This window comes from Theropithecus gelada, chromosome 12, assembly GCF_003255815.1.
Source record: "Theropithecus gelada isolate Dixy chromosome 12, Tgel_1.0, whole genome shotgun sequence".
Classification (NCBI taxonomy): Eukaryota; Metazoa; Chordata; class Mammalia; order Primates; family Cercopithecidae; genus Theropithecus; species Theropithecus gelada.
This window is the reverse complement of record NC_037680.1, coordinates 41,010,828-41,029,896: the sequence shown is the minus strand read 5'-3', so window position 1 is coordinate 41,029,896 and position 19,069 is coordinate 41,010,828. Positions and strand designations below refer to the sequence as shown.

Here is a 19,069-nt window from a genome sequence, read left to right as displayed (position 1 = left end):
AAGCACTTGATCTTTGCTGGTATATTCTAATTCCTTGGGAAATCCAAGTTCCTTACAACATGAAAGCCAAAAGAGAATCTGTAGGGAAGGGATATATTAGCATTTCTTTAGTTATACCGTCTTATTTCCTTAGGTATAACACTATGTTACATTGCTAGTTTAAAAACTGTTACCAGAGATTTTCAATTCCTACAGCATGTTCTTTAAGGGAATTTTCATTTCTATAATATCTTGCCACAATCCCAATCCTTTTACTTCTTTTTATCTTTTTAAAATCGAATCCTGCTGCTCCTTTAAGACATTCGTTCAAGGCTAGTCCTTGGATTTACTAGCACTGCTGTTTTAAATAAGAAATGACTAATTTGTTTATATTTCTAAATAAAAGTCAAGGAGATGGGAACTACATCCAGCTACTGAGAGTAATAAAAGTTGAGATATGAAATAGCTATACTTTACACTTCCATATTAAAGCTGGTGGCAGGATCACTGTGAGCCATCTGGAGCTCAGAGGTCTAAGAGTATGCACAGTTTTGATCTAACAAGGGCAGGCATGCACAGGTGTGCCGAGAGGCACTCACTAAAAGTTGTGCTTCAAGGGCTGGAGAATAAAGCACACTCCCTGGAGGACTGCTGTGGTTTTCTTTACCACTTTAAAATAAATGATATTGGACTGACTACAGCTCATAAAAGTGACAGACTGACAGACTGGGCCCCAAATTTCTTCTTCCCACAAAGCAATCGCAAGCAGGAATATTACAAACGCCAAAAAATTTTTGGTACTACCGAGAATTAGGGGACTTAATTGGGGCATTATGGAAATTCATAAGCATGCTAGAAGTTTTACATGAAGCAGTCTGAGCATCTGAATGTTGTGTTAGAAGATAAATGAACAGGCCGGGTGCGGTGGCTCGTGCTTGTAATCCTAGCACTTTGGGAGGCCTCTACTAAATATACAAAATACAAAATACTCTACTACAAAATACAAAATTTAGCTCTACTAAAATACTACAAATTACAAAATTTACTAAAAATACAAAAATTAGCTGGGCATGGTGACGTGTGCCTGTAGTCCCAGCTACTTGGGAGACTGAGGCAGGAGAATCGCTTGAACCAGGGAGTTGGAGGTTGCAGTAAGCTGAGATTGCACCACTGCACTCCAGTCTGGTGACAGAGTGAGACTCCATCTCAAAAAAAAAAAAAGATAAGTAAATAAATTCATAGTCCGGGTATGGTGGCTCACCCTTGTAATCCTAGCACTTTGGGAGGCCAAGGCAGGCAGTCCACCTGAGGTCAGGAGTTTGAGGCCAGTGTGAGCAACATGGAGAAACCTCGTCTCTATTAAAAATACAAAATTAGCCAGGCATGGTTGGCGCATGCCTGTAGTCCCAGCTGCTCAGGAGGCTGAGGCAGGAGAATCACTTGAACCTGGGAGGCGGAGGTTGCGGTGAGCCGAAATCGCGCCACTGCCCTCCAGCCTGGGCAACAAGAGTGGAACTCTGTCTCAAAGAAAATAAATAAATAAAATAAATTAATCCATAAGAAGAGTATAGGTAGCTTTGTCTGTCAATTCAATTCGTGTTCCTAGAATTTCATTTTTAATTAGGCCCAAATATTATTTAAAATGGTCTTTCATGGGAGAGGACCACTTAACAGAAGATACTAGGATTCCCAATAGATTGTGGTCCTGTTAAATAGGGCCTGTACCAGTTGGCTGCAGTACTATCCTTCTATCTTAGAGGAACTTACCTGTTACCATTATTCTCCTATGCTTTATTTTACTCAGGTGTGAACTTTATCTTCTAAAAGCCACTGAAAGAAATGTATAGTCACTATATAAGTCAGAAGAAGCTTAAGCCTGGCCCAATTAAATTAAAAATTGCTTTGGTAGAATGACTAGCAATAAGCTAGGGGGCTAAAGAAGTCCTATTTTAAAGGAATAAAGTATAGACTATGTTATGATTTGATGAAAAGTCTCCCTCTTCCCAGGAGCATTTGTTAATTTTAGGCTGACGTGTGATATCGCAATACAAAAAATTAAGCCAGAGCAATGAAAAAATATATTCAAAATGTTGAAAGAAATTAGTGCCAACCAATAATTCTATAGCCAACAAAAACATCCTTTAAATATAAAGAGGAATGAAAAAATAGTTTGATAAAACCCAATGCCTCTTCATAATAAAAGCACTCTAGAAACTAGGAAGAGAAGCAACATTTTCAACTTTATAATGAGCATTTATAACAAAACAACAGCAAACATAATATGTAATGCTGAAAGATTGACTATTTTCCCTTATGATCAGAAAAAGACAAGATTTTATGTTCTTTGCATTTCCATTCAACATTGTGTTGGAGGTTCTAGGAAAAGAAAGAAAGGAAGGAGGGAAGGAAGAAAGGAGGAAGGAAAGAAGAAAGAAAGAACTAAAATTGTTTCTGTTTGCAGATGACAGAGTCTTACATAAAGAAATCATAAGAAATCCACTAAAAGACACAACAATAAAAACAAAAACTATTAGAACTAATAAACTAATTCAGCAAGATTGCAAGGGCACATAGTCAATATGCAAATCAATTGTTTTCATATTAAGAACAAACAATCTGGAAATATAAGAAAACTATCCATTTATAATAACATTAAAAAGAACAAAATACTTAGGAATAAATTTAAGAAAGAAGTACAACATTTATAATCTTAAAATTATAAAACATTTTAAAACAAAACTACAGAAGACACAAATAAATAGAAAGACAATCCACGTTCATAGATCAGAAAACTTAATATTGTTAAGAAGGCAATACTCCCGAACTTGAACCTCAGATTCAATGAAATCCCTACCAAAATCCCAGCTGGCTCCTCTGCATTAGCTGATCTGAAAATTCATGCAGAAATTCAAGAGACTCAGAATAGCTTAAATAATCTTAAAAAAGAAAAACAAAGTTGGGGGATTCACAGTTCCTGATCTAATTTTTGTTTTTCTTTGAAATAAGGTCTGGCTCTGTCATCCAGGCTGGAGTACAGTGGCACGATGATCTTGGCTTACTGCAATCTTTGCCTCCCAGGTTCAAGTGATCCTCCTGCCTCAGCCGCATGAGTAGCTGGGGCTATAGGCACACACTACCACACCTGGATAACTTTTGTATTGTTTTTATAGAAACGAGGTTTCACCATGTTGCCCAGGCTGGTCTTGAACTCCTGGGCTCAAGCCATCCACCTGCTTTGGCCTCACAAAGTGCTGGGGTTACAGTTGTGAGCCACCATCCCTGGTCCCCTGATTTCAAAATTTAAAGTTTACCACAAAGTTACAAAAATAAAAATAATAAAAATAGTATGGTTCGGCATAAGAATAGACACATTGATGGACTAGCTTTGAGAGCTCAGAAATAAATTCTCATATTTATGGTCAATTGATTTTTGACAAGGGTGCCAAGACAATTCAATGGGAAAATAATAGTGTTTTTACTAATTGATCCTGGGACAACCGGATATATACACGCAAAAGAAAGAAGTTGGACTCCTTCCTCATACCATACACAAATATTAACTCAAAATTATCATAATGTACATGTAAGGACTAAAACTATAAAACTCTTAGAAGCAAATATAGGAGTAAATCTTTGTGACCTTGGCATAGGAAAAGCTTTCATAGGATCAGAAAATCAAAAGTGTTCAAAGGAAAATATAAATTGTACTTCATTGTAATTGAAAGCATTTTTGGTTCAAAGATACCATCAAAAAAGTGAAAAGTCAACTCCTCATATGGGAGAAAAATTTGCAGATCATAAATCTGATAAGCAATTTGTACCTAGAATATGTATAGAATAATTAAGATCAATAATAAAAAGACAAATGACTCAATTAAAAAGCAGGCAGGATCTGAATAGACATTTCTCCAAAGACAATATGCAAATGGCCAATAGGCACATGAAAATATACTCAACATCATTAGCCATCTGGAAAAATGCATATCAAAATCATAATGAGATACCACTTGGCACCCACTGGAATGGCTATAATCAAAAAGACAGATCATAACAAGTGTTAGGATGTGGAGAAACTGCATCCTTCATAGATTGCTGATGGGAAAGTAGCATGGTGCAAATACTTTGGAAAACATTCTGGTAGTCATCAAATTATTAAATGTAGAGATACCACATCACCCAGCAATGCTAAAAAGAAATCAAAACATATGTCCAAACAGATACTTGTACACAAATCTTCTTTGGGTCAGTATTCACAATAGCCAAAAAGTGGAAACAATCCAAGTGTACATCAACTGAATGAATAAAAAATGTAAATACATATAACTTTATTCTTCACTAAAAATATAACAAAGTACCGAGACATGATATAATATGTATGTACCTCAAAAACATATGCAAAGTGAAAAAAATCCATTCATAAAAAATAAACATATTGTATGATTCCTTTTATATGAAATATCTAGAATAAGCAAATCTATAGAGACAGGAAGTAAATTAATGGTTACCTGGGACTGGGTAGGTTGGAGTAAAATGGAGAGTGATTGCTAATACAGAGTGATTGAGTGATGGAATTTTAATATAACATCTCTCAGGAAATAACAGAACAAACAAAAAATCAGTAAGAATAAGGAATTTAAACAGCATGGTTAACACATTTGTCCTACTTGACCTACACATACATAAGTGAAGCAATTTTAGAAAACCCCTTCTTCTATATCATACATAGAATATTATTAAAAATTGACCATAGTCTGGGTCATAAAGTAAGTTTCAAGAAATTCCAAAGGACTGAAATCACATAAAGTATAGTCTGTGATAACAAAGTAGTTAAATTAAATATTTTTAAAAACCAAAATCGACAGGTAGGAGAATATTGCAATGGAAAGTATAAAATACTTTGAACTGAATAATAATACAAATCAATATACTAAAACTTCAAGGATATAGTTAAAAATCATACCTGGAAGGAAATGAATGTCTTTAAATGTAAATATTAGAAAATAAGGAAAGCTAAACGTCAATAAGCCATAAGCATCCATGTAAAATATTTAGAAAATCAGCAAAAAATAATCACAAATAAAACCAAAAAAAGAAGGAGGGAAATAAGTCAGGAGCAGTGGCTCACACTTGTAATCCCAGCACTTTGGGAGACTGAGGTGGGTGGATCGCCTGAGGTCAGGAGTTCGAGACCAGCCTGGCCAACATAGTGAAACCTCATCTCTATTAAAAGTACAAAAAATTAACTGGGCGTGGTGGTGGGTGCCTGTAATCCCAGCTACTGGGGAGGCTGAAGTAGGAGAATTGCTTGAACCGGAGAGGCAGGGGTAGCAGTGAGCTGATATCGTGCCACTGCACTCCAGCCTGGGCGACAGAGCAAGACTCCATCTCAAAAGAAACAAAAACAAAAACAAAAAAGGTATAGAAATTAACAAAATAAAACACAAATGAAAAATAAGATTATTTTTGAAAAACTTAAAAACTTGATAAACTCTGGTGAATATAATCAAGAAAAAAGGAGAGAAAGCACTAATATTTAATGTCAGGAATGGGCATAGGGAAGCACAGTAAAGCCTTCAGATATTAAAAAGTTTAAAATTGAGATGAAATAGATACATTCCTAGTAAATACTACTTGTCAAAATTAACAGTAGAAAAAAATGAGAATTTGGAATACTCCTATAACTATTAAAGATATTGAGTCATTTATTAAAAACTTTTCCACAAAGAAAACGACAGGGTCTGATGGCTTAACAAGTAATTTTTATTAACTATTAAGGAAGAAATAACACAGTTTATATAAGAAATAATATGTATAAACTCTTCAAAGAAAGAAAAAGAGGGAAAACTCTCCACTTTTAACAAGGCCATCATTACCCTATAAAAACATCTCAGAAGAATATTATGAGAAAGAAAAATTCAGGCCAATCTCACTCATGAACATAGGTGCAAAAATGTGTAAACAAAATATTAGCAATCTTATTAAATGTATGTAGAGATATGAGTAGGGTTTATCCTATGAATGTACACTCAGTTTATCATTAAAAAAGTCAACATAGTTAGGCCGGGCTCGGTGGCTTACTCCTGTAATCCACCGGATTTGGGAGGCCAAGGCGGGAGGATCATGAGACCAGGAGATCGAGACCATCCTGGCTAACACGGTGAAACCCCGTCTCTACTAAAAATACAAAAAATTAGCTGGGCGTGGTGGCGGGCGCCTGTAGTCCCAGCTACTCAGGAGGCTGAGGCAGGAGAATGGCGTGAACCCGGGAGGCGGAACTTGCAGTGAGCCGAGATCACACCACTGCACTCTAGCCCGGGGGACAGAGCGAGACTCCATTCCCACCCCCCAAAAAAAGTCAACATAGTTAACAACTTTAATAGATAGAATGATGGAGATCATATGATCAACTCTAGAGGCAGAAAAGTTGATTTAATAATGTTCAATATTCATTCATAATAAAAATTCTTAGCAAACAAGGAAAATGAGGGAACCTTTCTCTCTGATAAAGGATATCTGTGATAAATATACGATATCATATTTAATACCCATCCCTTTGAGATCAGAGCTAAGACTAAGATCTGTGCCGCTGACTATCTTGAAGAATCCATCTTGAAGAACAGAATGAAAAGCCCTGCTCCATTGAGTATTAAGACTTGTTATAAATCATGATTATGGCAATGTGATATTGACATAAATATTGGTAAATAAACTAGTGGAATAGAGGACAGAGCCCAGAGCAGACCGATGGGTAGATCAGCAACTGAATTATGACAAAGGAGCCACTGCAAAGCTGTGAGGATAGGATAGTCTTTTCTATGAGTGAGGCTGTGATATTACTTATTTATATTAATAAAAAACAACCTATATACCTCAACACCATAAGATAAAAACAGAACTTAAAAATAACTCATAAGTGAGTAAGAAAAAGACAAATGACTCATCATAAGAATGAGCAAGAGATTTGGATTGGTCCATCCAAAGAGATGTCCAGGCCAGGCTCTGTGGCTCACGCCTGTAATTCCAGCACTTTGGGAACCCAAGGAGGGAGGATTGCTTGAGCCCAGGAGGTTGAGGCTTCAGTGAGCTGAGCCATGTTTGTGTCACTGAACTCCAGCCTGGGAAATAGAACGAGACTCCAACTCACAAAAAAGAAAAAAAAAAAAAAAAAAAAAGAGGATGTCTAAATGGCAACTAATCATAGAAAAAATTGCTCAAACTCATTAGTCATAAAGAAAAGTCAAATTCCACAATGAGATACTGCTATGCACTCACCAGAATGTCTACTGTGACACTTCTAATTGTCAAGGATGTGAAGAACTGGGAAAGCTTATGCATTCCTGGTAGTGATAAAAATCAATACAAACAATTCGGTAAACTGCAATGTCTACTAAAACCAAACATACATCTATATACGATGACCTCACAATGCCACTCCTACATGTATACCTCCCAGAATTGCATGCCTACGCGTACCAAGGGAAGTGTGCAAAAATGTGCATTGTGGCAGTATTAATAATAGTCAAAGCTGGAAACAGCCTAGATATCTTCCTGCAGTAAAATGGATAAGTAAATTGTGGTATTACATACAATAGAAAAACAAAAAGACTACAGCTACTTGCAACAGCATGGAAGAATACTACAAATGAAATATTAAGGGAACCAAGTCAAACATAAAGGGGCCAAACAGTATGATTGCATTTATATAAAGACCAAATCTAGAAAACCTAATCTATTTTGTTTAGGGATGGATAGTTAGGTGTAAACTATAAACAAAAAGAAGGATTTGATTATTCTGAACATTTGAATTGGGCTGGGAGTGGTGGCTGAAGTCTGTAATCTCAGTACTTCGGAAGGCTGTAGAGGGAGGATTGCTTGAGCCCAGGAGTTTGAGACCAACTTGGGCAACATGGTGAGACCTCGTCTCTACTAAAAGTAAAGGACTGGATGTGGTGGCATGTGCCTGTGGTCTCAGCTATTTGGGAGGCTGAGGTGGCTGGATTGCTTGAGCTTGGGATGTCAAGACTGCAGTGAGCTATGTTCCTGCCACTGCACTCCAGTCTGGGCGACAGAGACACTGCAAAATAAAAGGAAAGAAAGAAAGGAAGAGAGGAAGAAAGAGAGAGAGAGAGAGAGAGAAAAGAAAGAGAAAGAAAGAAAAGAAAGAGAGAAAGAAAGAAAGAAAGAAGAAAAAGAAAGAAAGAAAAAGAAAGAGAAAGAAAGAAAGAAAGAAAGAAAGAAAGAAAGAAAGAAAGAAAGAAAGAAAGAAAGAAAGAAAGAAAGAAAGAAAGAAAGAAAGAAAGAGAAAGAAAGAAACTTTGAATTGGAGGGAGGGACAAAAGAGGAGTTTCTGGAAGGCTGACATGAGTCCATTTCACGACCTGACATCAGTATTTTCCTTGTGATAAGCCATTATACATTGTTGTTTATGACCTTCTTTTCTGTATGTGTGTTATCTTTCACAATACAAAGGGTTAAGAAATTTAATTGATGAGCAGAGGGAGAGAGGAATGCAATGAGGACACATTTTCCAGGAGGGATAGAAAGACTGGGATTCCTGAGGAAAGACAGGAAAGGGAGGTACAAAGAGTAGAAAAGGCCCACGGAGAAAAGGGGCCAGGGGACAAGCTGCTTCTCTACAATTTTACAGGCCCAAGTCCAAAAGGAGGACAGCCACCCAGGGGACTGATACTGCTCTTTGGTACCCACATATCTGCTGTATTGTTTCAGAAATCTGTCCATTATGAGGATGAAAATTTCTCTTTTAAAAAACTTCTCTTTTATAGAAAAATACCTCTCTTTTCTTAGGCTGTAGCAGGTCTGACAGGATTCTGTACCTTTTATACTGCATAGTTCTTTATTTAGAATCATTTCTTGTAAACCACTTGGATAAAAAAAACCTAGTTCCTTTATTGACTTGCTTCAAAGATGTGAATGAGCTAATTCTATAAACCCTTGGTACAGATTCTCAAGGTGTTACTGGGAGTAAATGTAACATTTAGTGCTACAAGACAAAATTATTTAGTTTTTCATTCTCAGAGACCTGTTCTTTTTCTTTTTGCCCCTGGTAATCTCAGGGATTACAATTTCTACCCATGGGGGTTGGATTAGGAGCATAAAGCCTGCCAGTTGGCCCTCCCTGGATTTCCACTAAATAGGAGAATGCCTGGAAAGGGGAGACAAAATAGAGATATCTTTCCAACCAAAGAATATTCTTTCCTGAGGTTAAGAAATTATGGCAATTACACTAGGATGTGGAGCGGGATGCACCACTGGGAAATAGCATTTCCAGTGATTCCAAAGACACGTGCAATTTCCACCTATCCCTTTCTCCAAGAAAAAAAAACAACATCAAAAGTGTGCTCTCTCTCTTTCTCTCTCTCTCTGTCTCCCCCCTTCCCCCGCCGTGTGTGTGTGTGTGTGTGTGTGTGTGTGTGTGTGTGTGTGTGTGTGTAAGAGAGGGGAAGGGCAGGGAGGGGGGGAGGGAGAGGGGGAGGGAGAGAGAGAGAGAGAGAGAGAGAGAGAGTTGTTGGGAGTGGAGACAGTATAAACTTCAGCCACTAATTCATGTGCTGAAGTACATTATTAGAGAGAAGTGGCTGCCTGCAAGAGTTCTAGATAAAATTGGGATAATGATGATAATGATTAAAGTTTACTTATTTCTTTGTTTCTTTAGTTCAAGTTGTCTGCAACTACATACCTCATTTATTTTTTGCTGGAATAACCTCAGTATATCTGTAAGCTTTTAAATTAAATTCACTTAAACCCAGGCATAGAATCTGTAATTCAGAGAACTAGATGTGAGTGAGGGCTTTGTCTGGCACACGTGTCAATAATGTTAGTCATCACCACGATTAGTATTTTTATGTTTTCCTGAGAAGGAGAATCACCATTTTGTCCTAGCTTAGCCAACGTATTGTATAAACTGCAGTGTCCCCAGCCTTTTTGGCATCAGGAACTGGTTTCATGGAAGAAAATTTTTCCACCGATCGGAGGTGGGGTGGGGGTGATGGTTTCGGGATGAAACTGTTCCACCTCAGATCATCAGGCATTTGTTAGTTTCTCATAAGGAGCAACCTAGATCCCTGGCAGGCAAGGTTCACCAATAGGGTTCGCTCTCTTATGAAAATCTAATGCCCAGCTGATCTGACAGGAGACAGAGCTCTCCCGGTAATTCTGGTTCACCAGCCGCTCACCTCCTGCTGTGATGCCTGGTTCCTCACAGTCCATGGACTAGTATGTTGTGGTCCAGGGCCCAGGGATTGGGGACCCCTGGTATAAAAGATCCCAGAGATCACACCCACTGTGACCCAGGTCACTTTTGTGCCTTAATTTTGACATTAGGAAAATAAAGAACTTGGATTCCCTGAACTGTGACTCAAGGATTTTCTGTCTTCACGGGGTGCCCCAGATTTCTTCATAGGCTGGGAATTAGTGACCCCTGGCTTCTCTAGTGGTCGGTGCTTCGGTGGGCGAGGATGCACTGAGATGGGGGAGGGGGGCTGCTACTTTCTTCTGGAGGCAATGTTTACCTTTCCCTGGGCAGAGGTTGTTGAAATTAAGAAAACCTGGTAAAGCAGATGCCAGGGACAGATATTACCCAATTTGGTCAAAGAACAAAGACCCTGTGAAACATTTGGAAATCCTCAACAGTGCATAGGGACGGGCACACTCACTGGAAGAGCAGAAACAGGATCACCCAGCATTTCAGAGTAGGGCTGCTGCATCTCAGAGGGTGAGCATGATAATGCCATTACTATTTCAAACAGTCTGGGTTTTTGAGAAGTTTCTGGGTTGGAATATTGACGGCACCAGCTACTAGTGCTATGTTACTAGTGCAAGGTACTCGATGGCTTTGAGCCCCAGTTTCCTTTTGTGTAAAATGAGATAAACATCTAATTTATGGAGCTGTTGAGGGGATGGAATAGGTAGCGTAAGGCAACCTGGAATTCATTAATGTAAGCTTCTCTCATTACCATAAAACGAATAGTCTTTCTAATTCCAGACACCTACGGGTTTACTCATGCTTTACTGAGAATTCTCAAAATCTCAGTAGTTTTCTATAATGATTGGACTCTTTGCTCCCCACCAACCCCCCAATCTTTGGCTGCGAAGTGCATGGAAGAAGAGGCACGTGGGGAAGGACTGGGGCAAACCCAGCCCCCTGGTGCCCTGGCCTCCTGCCCTCCTGGCCCGGTAGGGACTGTCATGGCGGCCCAGCAACAGCTTAGGTGATCTCAGATGGCAGAGCAGGAAGAATGCAAGGGTATGAGGGTCAGGGCTGCGCAGACCCCTGTCCCGCCTGCGGTCCTCCCGGCAAGCCCAGCGGGAGCGCCCGCTCTGCTGGGTCTCCGCCTCCAGCGGCGCCGGGGCCGCCCAGACCCTGGGCTCAGTCTTGCGCCCCGGTGCCCACCTGGAAAGGCGGCAGTCCCGGCCTCGCGTCCCGGATCGGACGGCGCGGGAGCGCTGCCAGCGGCCCCGAGCGCCCCGGGCCACGCGCGGGGCCGGCCCGGCGCTCTCGCGCCCTCCCAGCCCCCTCCGCGGCTCGCCCCGCCGCCTGCGGCCCCCACCCACCGGCCGCTCCTCCCCTCTCCCCACCCTCCTCCTCCGCCCCCTCCCCTCCCCCGCCGCCTCGCAGATTGCTCGGCAGCGCGTCTCAGCCGCCGGGGCTCCGAGCGCAGGCTGCGAGGCCACCACACCTGCAGAGCGCTCGGGCTGCCTAGCCGGCACCTCGCCTCCGGCCGCGCGGTCCCCTTCTCCCCACGCGCCGAGTCTCCCATGACGCCCGAGCCCCCCGGCCGGCGACAATGACCACTTCCCTGCAAGATGGGCAGAGCGCCGCGGGCAGGGCGGCTGCCAGGGATTCGCCGCTGGCCGCCCAGGTGTGCGGCGCTGCCCAGGGGAGGGGCGACGCCCACGACCTGGCGCCGGCCCCCTGGCTGCACGCGGGAGCGCTCCTGCCCCCTCCGGACGGGACCCGCGGCTGTGCTGCAGACAGGTAGGCAACCCTGGAGGGCGCGGGGGAGTGTCCTGGCTGGGCAGCCGGCGACGGGGTGAGGAGGCGGTCCTAGGGGGTGAGCCATGTGCCCAGAGCTGGGCCAAGTTTGTAAAAGTCTCTGAAGACAATCCCCTTTGAGCTGGCTCCTACTGGATCAGCAGGACATTGCGATCTCACAGCGCCTTATAAATAGCATCACCGTTTCATTGAGAGCTCTCATCTCTCTCGCCTCTGCCCATCGGTGTGAAACTAGGAGGTCAGGCTGCAGGTTGATCACCTTCTGTTCCTTCGTGGCCCTGCATTTTCACAAAGTAAACTCTATTTTATTTTATATATTTTAGAAAATTGTAGCATAAATGTATTCACCTCCCACATAGAGTCTTAGAGCGACCCTGTAGAAGCAAAGCATAGATTGACATTTGAGCAGTCTTGCTGTTCAGCAGGAAAGAATAGAGGCTTTAAAGGGTTTCCCAATCTCCATAGCATTCAACACTAAGTGCCTTTAGGGTTGCACATACTTTCGGAAAAAAAAAAGGTTACAACAATACAAAAATCTATAGTCCTTTATATTGATACATTTAAATGTTACTTTTTTCCCTGATTTTCAAAGCACTCCAACTTCAGTGAAGTTAAAATTACTCTCCAGTGGACTATAGTACATTTATATTAGCAAGTTCTATTAACTTATCTCCCCAAAACACTACCTTGCTATTTAATATCTATAAGCACTTGAAAATCAACAGACTGTGTGTGGGCAACATTGTGAATGAAATTTGAAGTGAGATGAACCACAGCTATAATTAATAAATCTAATAAATCATAACTTCTCAAAGTGATTAGTAAAATATAAGGACGAATGCACTAAATGCAACTTAGAGACAATATCATGGATGCATAACAATGTCTGACTCCTCAGGATGATGTTTCGATTAGTAATTGTATAGTCTATATCTCTGTTTCAGGAAAATTATCAAATGTGATGGAGTTTCTATGCCTGGTGATTTAAAGGCAAAAGAGAGAGAGAAGGAAGGGGGTGGGGGAAGAGAGAGAGACAGAGAGAGAGAGAGAGAGGAACTATAGGAGATTTGTTTGTATCTAATTAACATACTATATTTTGACCCATAGAAAGTACATCACAGACCTTTTCTGTATACTTTATATAATATGAGCTTTGTCACAGAGTGGTACATGTTCGCCTTAGCACACTTTTTAATCCTGACAGCAATTATATTTTACATTCTGTTTTATGTAAATTACATCCTATGTTCTCTTACTGTAGGAGAAAAAAGAAAGATCTTGATGTTCCGGAAATGCCATCTATTCCAAACCCTTTTCCTGAGCTATGCTGTTCTCCATTTACATCTGTGTTGTCAGCAGACCTGTTTCCCAAAGCAAATTCAAGGAAAAAACAGGTATGCATTTTTAAATTTTAAAATTCAAATATCTTAGGAGTTCTGAATCCATACAGTCTTTAAGATTGTTCTGTAATCCACAGTATTAACAAAGGATTAGCATGGGCTCTGTTAAATATCTCTGTTGACTGACATGGTCCTTTGGCATTATTTTCCATTTAGGGCCTCATTTTTTTAAGCTGTATAATGGGAATGTTCAAACCTGCCTCCGAGGGTCTTGGAATGGATTAAAACAGAGGATATATATAAAGTGCAGTGGTTGGCAGCAATGATCATTCACAAGATAGGTAGGAGAGATGATCATTTTTAAGCCAGGAATTGGGCAGAGGCTGCGGCGGGTTGGGCAGTTGTAGTGGGGTGAGAAGGGGATTGACTGATTCATTTAATACTTCGTTTAATTTTTCACATTTCCAACCCAAGCCAACCTCATTTACTAAAGGAAAGTGATAGAGTGATGCTGTGGCAAAAGGTACTTAGAGTTTAGGGTCAACATGTCTTCATTTCAGTAGATTCCTCAGTTTGGAGACTCTGGCTGCAGAAGATAGATGACTTATAAGTGATACTTAGAAGACTGAGGACCATATTTTTATGATTTTCTTTTTTTCAAGTTTCTAGTTTGGGACTGACTTAAGCAAATTAGATTTTAAGGACCAAGCAACTAACAGAAAATACATCATGGCTATACATTTGGAGGGGAAAATAATGAGTATATCATAGAATAATTCATCTCTTGTCATATACTTTCTTCCAGTTTTGACCCAGCAAAACAAAGAGAAGCCTCACTAAACAAAATGCACCTTGTTCTTACAAGGGTGGAAACAGTAAATTAAAATAGCCAGATGCTTGCAATGGGAGAAGGATAATGAACAGAGAGGACGAGACAGTTGGCCATTTTTCTGCATCTATTGTTCTCTTTTTTATTTCTGCACCGTTATTACCTCTGATGGGTTCAACTGTGTGTGTTTATATTTTTAGGAATGAAGGAAATACCTTAGGAAGCAGATGAATTCTTGATCATATACAGCAATGATAGAGACAGTAGGAAATATATTTGATGGAAGCCCTGTGTATATACTTTTTGGGGGAGAGGTTTGAAGTCACTTGGAACACATGATTTTGGGTAAGGACTGGAGAAAATGGGAGTAAATTTTTCTAGAAGCAGAACTGTGTTCTGAATTGGCATCTTTGAAAGGGGAAATAAACCCTTTAGTGGGTGGGACTGTAACTTTGCTTGGGGAGATAAAGAGGAGACTCTCTCGAGACCTTTATTATCAGGGTAAGGTTTAAAGTCAGATCCCAAGGAAAAAAAAAACCAGCCCTAGTGAAACTTCCAAGCTCTTTGAGAGTTGACTTTTTGGTTTGGATAGAAAATGGAAATAAGGATAATAGATTTGACTGTGTGCCATGGTAGTGGCAGGGGGGGAAAAAGAGGCCAGGTGTGGTGGCTCACGCCTGTAATTCCAGTAATCCCAGCACTTTGGGAGGCTGAGGTGGCGGATCACGAGGTCAGGAGATCGAGACCATCCTGGCCAACATTGTGAAACCCCGTCTCTACTAAAAACACAAAAATTAGCCGGGTGTGGTGGTGCACACCTGTAGTCCCAGCTACTCAGGAGGCTGAGGCAGGAGAATCGCTTGAACCCAGGAGGTGGAGGCTGCAGTGAACTGAGATTGTGACACTGCACTCCACCCTGGGCGAAAGAGCGAGACTCTGTCCTCTTCCTCCTAAAAAAAAAGAAATGATTCTGGATTGTCCTTGAGCCAGAGTAAGAAAAGGAAATGTCTGATGATGACATAATGGTCATCTGGAAGAATTTAATAGGTAGTTCCCAAATTACTAAGGGCTTGCTATGTTTCTCACAACATCCTAGGCAGTAAGGCCGCTAGCTAAGCAACAATACCATGCAAGATATATTTAAAAGATGGGGCTTTGATCTGGGGTTGTGGTAGGGGGTGGAGCCTGAACCAGACAGGAAGTAAAGGGAAAGAGATCTGGGCTGACTCACTTTGATGCTATGAATGGACACTTGGAGAATGCCTGTGTCTAAGAGATTTGTTGATGATGCAGGGTTTGTTTTGAATAGAAAGTGAGAAGAGGTGTTGGTGTGCTTATGTTAGTATAGGGGACAAAAGAGAAAGAGTGGGTAAAGTGCCAGGATTAAGGTAGGATGTGCCCTAAGTGTCGATAGTCATCAGACTAGAGTAAGATGTCTTAGAGATTGATGACATTTCCTCAGATCAAGTTTAAATTGGAAAATGGGGGGGGGGGGGAAGCAAACTAGAAATCGGGAAAAGGTGATATTGTTATTGACCCCAATAGGTTTCCTGCTCTGGCCTCGTATTCTGTGTCCACAGTGACCTTCTCAGAGAGCACTGTGTTCACACACACAGCTGTGCTGTTTCCTGAGTAGACAGTCCCCGCCTGATTTTTAAAGATCAATCCCAGAGGGCTGTCCCCACCTTTGAAGGGCCCTTCTTGCTGATCTCTTCCTTGGCCCAAGGGTTGAGATCTCTAAGAAGACAAGGGTACCCCAAAGTTGAGGAAGAGGGAGGCTGCTTTTTTCTTTCTTTTATGTTTCCTTTTTCCCCCACCTAGACTTTGCATTTAGAACTGATCCTTTTGTTTTAGTTTCTTTGAACACACTCAGTTCTTTGAAATGAGGAAGGTTTTGAGAATAGATGACTCTATGTAAGTGAGTTCCCCAACTCAGTACCTTTGTGACACATATTACCCTTTTATAAGATGCTGTTTTTGGCCCAGTTTATCTGTAACCTTCAGTTGAGATGACGTAAGTGACTCTGCGATATGTTCTACTGCGTATTACTTATGGTTGAAATATTATAGGAGAAGATGTCTCTTTACTTTATATTTTCTCTCATTTGTCCTGTTTAACCATTCAAGTCATTTCCGTGATTCTTTTCTCCTCATAGAAAAAGTGAAGAAAATAATTGTACTTGTTATTTACAAATCAATGAGCAGAAAATTTGAGTGAATCGAGACTAAAAATGTTAAATTTCATCTGGCCTTTAAAAATCACAGTCAAAAATCATCTTACAAATCATAAATTTTGTTTACTATTTGAGATGCCTACATAATGCATGAGTGGTAAAGTGCATTGAAGCCACAAATGGAATATGCTTTATCACTTTTTGCGAATAAAATGTCCCAAAGTGTACAATACTGGAGGCTTTCAGTACTATTATTTTTAAATGAAAGCTGGAATGAGAGAGAATCCATATTCTTTATTCCCTTTTCCTCTTTTTATAATGATGGCCAGATTTCCTAGGCATCTTTATCTGTGTTTACCAATAAAGCAAATTTAAAGTATACCTTCCCTTACATACATGGTCCAGAAAAGTTACTTATTTTAAAAGTGACTTCCATTATGAACTTAATCTCTTTTTTCTAATTTCTGATTTAAATGTATAAGGAATCATCTGTTAATAATGAACCCTAAACACCTATTGTTTGAAGAAAAGCAAAGAGTTAGAAATCTTTATTTAGCTCTTGCAGCAGAATCAGTTCTTGTTTTGTTTGTCAACCCCTAGGTAACTTTTGTGCGTGGACATAGCATGTGTAGTAGCTCTGGTTAATTGCTTCCCAGGACTATGTTGTACAACTAAGTAAGAATAAAGCCTCTGAAGGCTTTAGAGATTTAAAAAATACTATGAAAAACTGTGTCAGGAAATGTTTGAGTTGGATGGGATTTTTCAGATCTTCTATTCCAATGTTCTTCTTTTAGAGATGTGTAATTTGAGTTTAAGGAATGCTATGTGGCACAGCCAGCACCTGAAATCTGGATTTCTTGAGACTTTGACAGTCCTTTTTTAGGCAGGTACAATTTATAAAGAAAGGGAGGACTGTAAATAAGAATAGTATAATAACACATGTATACCAGTGTTGTTACAACTCTCCTCATAACACAAGAAGAACAGGGGAGACAAATGCCGTTGGTTAATATTCCTCTAAAGACCTGGAATTCCTCTTTTTATTTCTTCCTGAAATGTAGCTATGTTTTCTCTTCTAGCTTTCTTCTCCATCTTCTTCCTAAAATTGTTCTGAGAAATCTATCAAATATTTGATTTTATTATCAAATAAAATTTATTAGTATTATTAATAACCAGCTTTTGTATGTAGTTTACAGTCCACAGGATATTATTTCATGGGAACACAAGAAAGTGAGTATGTCACCTGCATTTTGAGATTACAAAAAGAATATGCAAAAACCAGAAGGGATTTGCCCGTGCTTCCACAGTTTAAATAAAGGGAGATCAAAAAGAATATCATGTCTCAATGTGTCTTGTCCCTCACCACACTGTTTCTAGTTCATTCTTTATTAAATTAAGCCTTTTCTTGTATATCTCAGAAAAATAAAAATTATCTCAAATAATTAAAAAATTAGTTTTCCATATGCGCTGCCTTTTATTTCTTTTTTCTCTACAGCGTCATGGACTTTCAAAGGATAAGTAGATCTCTGTCCCCAAATTAAAAGGCCTCTTATATCATTCCTTTTTGATGCCAGGAATTATCCCAATTTGGACATGCCGAACTTGTTTGTGTGGTCCTATAGGAATCTTGTGTGACTGCTACATTAACTGAAATTTCATGTACTTATTTTTCTCGTATACACAGAAGTAAAAGAAGAGAAACCCTATGTACATATTGTAGTTTTTCCAGACTCAGCAATTATCAAGATTTTGCCTCATTTGCTCCATCCATTTCTTTTTTAAAACTTTTATTTTCTTTGCTAAAGTACTTTGAAGTAAATCCTGGACACCCCATCATTGCATCTCTATGTAGTTTCATATTCATCTCTGAAAAATGAATTTTCTTTTATAACCCAAATGCCATTATTCCCTAACAGAAATAACAGTAATTCCTTGGTATCATCTAAAACCATTCATAATTGAATTTTCTCAGTTGGAATGGCTCATGAAATTCTCAAATTACAAACTGCTTAGCTTTCAAATGTCTGCAAATTAGCTCTTTGGAAGTTTAAATTCATTTTTAGATGGAAACAACATCACAAATTGTATTTAGGCCCTCTGAGCTATTTTACAAAATCCCATTTAATTGGAAACAAAACATATATGCAGAAAGAATAATAGAAACAATACTCTCTCCTATTAGGGTTTCAAACAAATCTATCTTTCCAACGGCAATTTGCAGCCTTTGAATGCTGGCACTTGATGAATATAATTTTTTGGGAGAAGAATTTGAAAGTGTACAGATCTTTGTAGCAGCTTTGAAGCAGCCTTTACAGCTGTGCTTCTCAAAGTGTGGTCATTAAATCACCTTCCTCAGAATCAGCAGGGATGCTTATTAAAAATATGGATACTTGGACCTCTTACAAGACCCACCAAATAGGAATGTTCTGGGGAAGGTTATAGGAATTTGATTTTTTATATTCTTTTTTTCTTTGACATGTATACAAATCAGTGCTACTCTTACTCTCTGCCATTTTCAAACTGGGCAGTTGGACCTTTCAAAACTGAGGACAATTCTGTTCCATTGACAAAGGTGAGAATGTTACAAATGGCCTTTAGTTGGTATTTTAGCCAGGTATTGATTGTTCGGACAAAACAGAGCCTCAAATGAACCAGCCTGAAAGGTTATGTTGTAGTACCTGAAGGCCAAAAGGTCACTGGTCTCATGAGAGGCTAGAATTGGGAACAAGAAAGT

General features: G+C 39.7%; 1 protein-coding gene across 1 annotated transcript in view; it reads left to right on the top strand.

Moving 5' to 3' along the window:
- Positions 1-11,160: 11,160 nt before the first annotated feature.
- GRB14 (growth factor receptor bound protein 14) overlaps positions 11,161-19,069 on the top strand; it is a 127,832-nt gene continuing 119,923 nt past the window's right edge. Inside the window, exons 1-2 of the mRNA XM_025404735.1 lie at positions 11,161-11,974; positions 13,254-13,386. Of these exons, the coding sequence (XP_025260520.1) occupies positions 11,784-11,974; positions 13,254-13,386 (324 nt within the window). The 5' untranslated portion in view covers positions 11,161-11,783. The remainder of the gene's footprint in view (positions 11,975-13,253; positions 13,387-19,069) is intronic.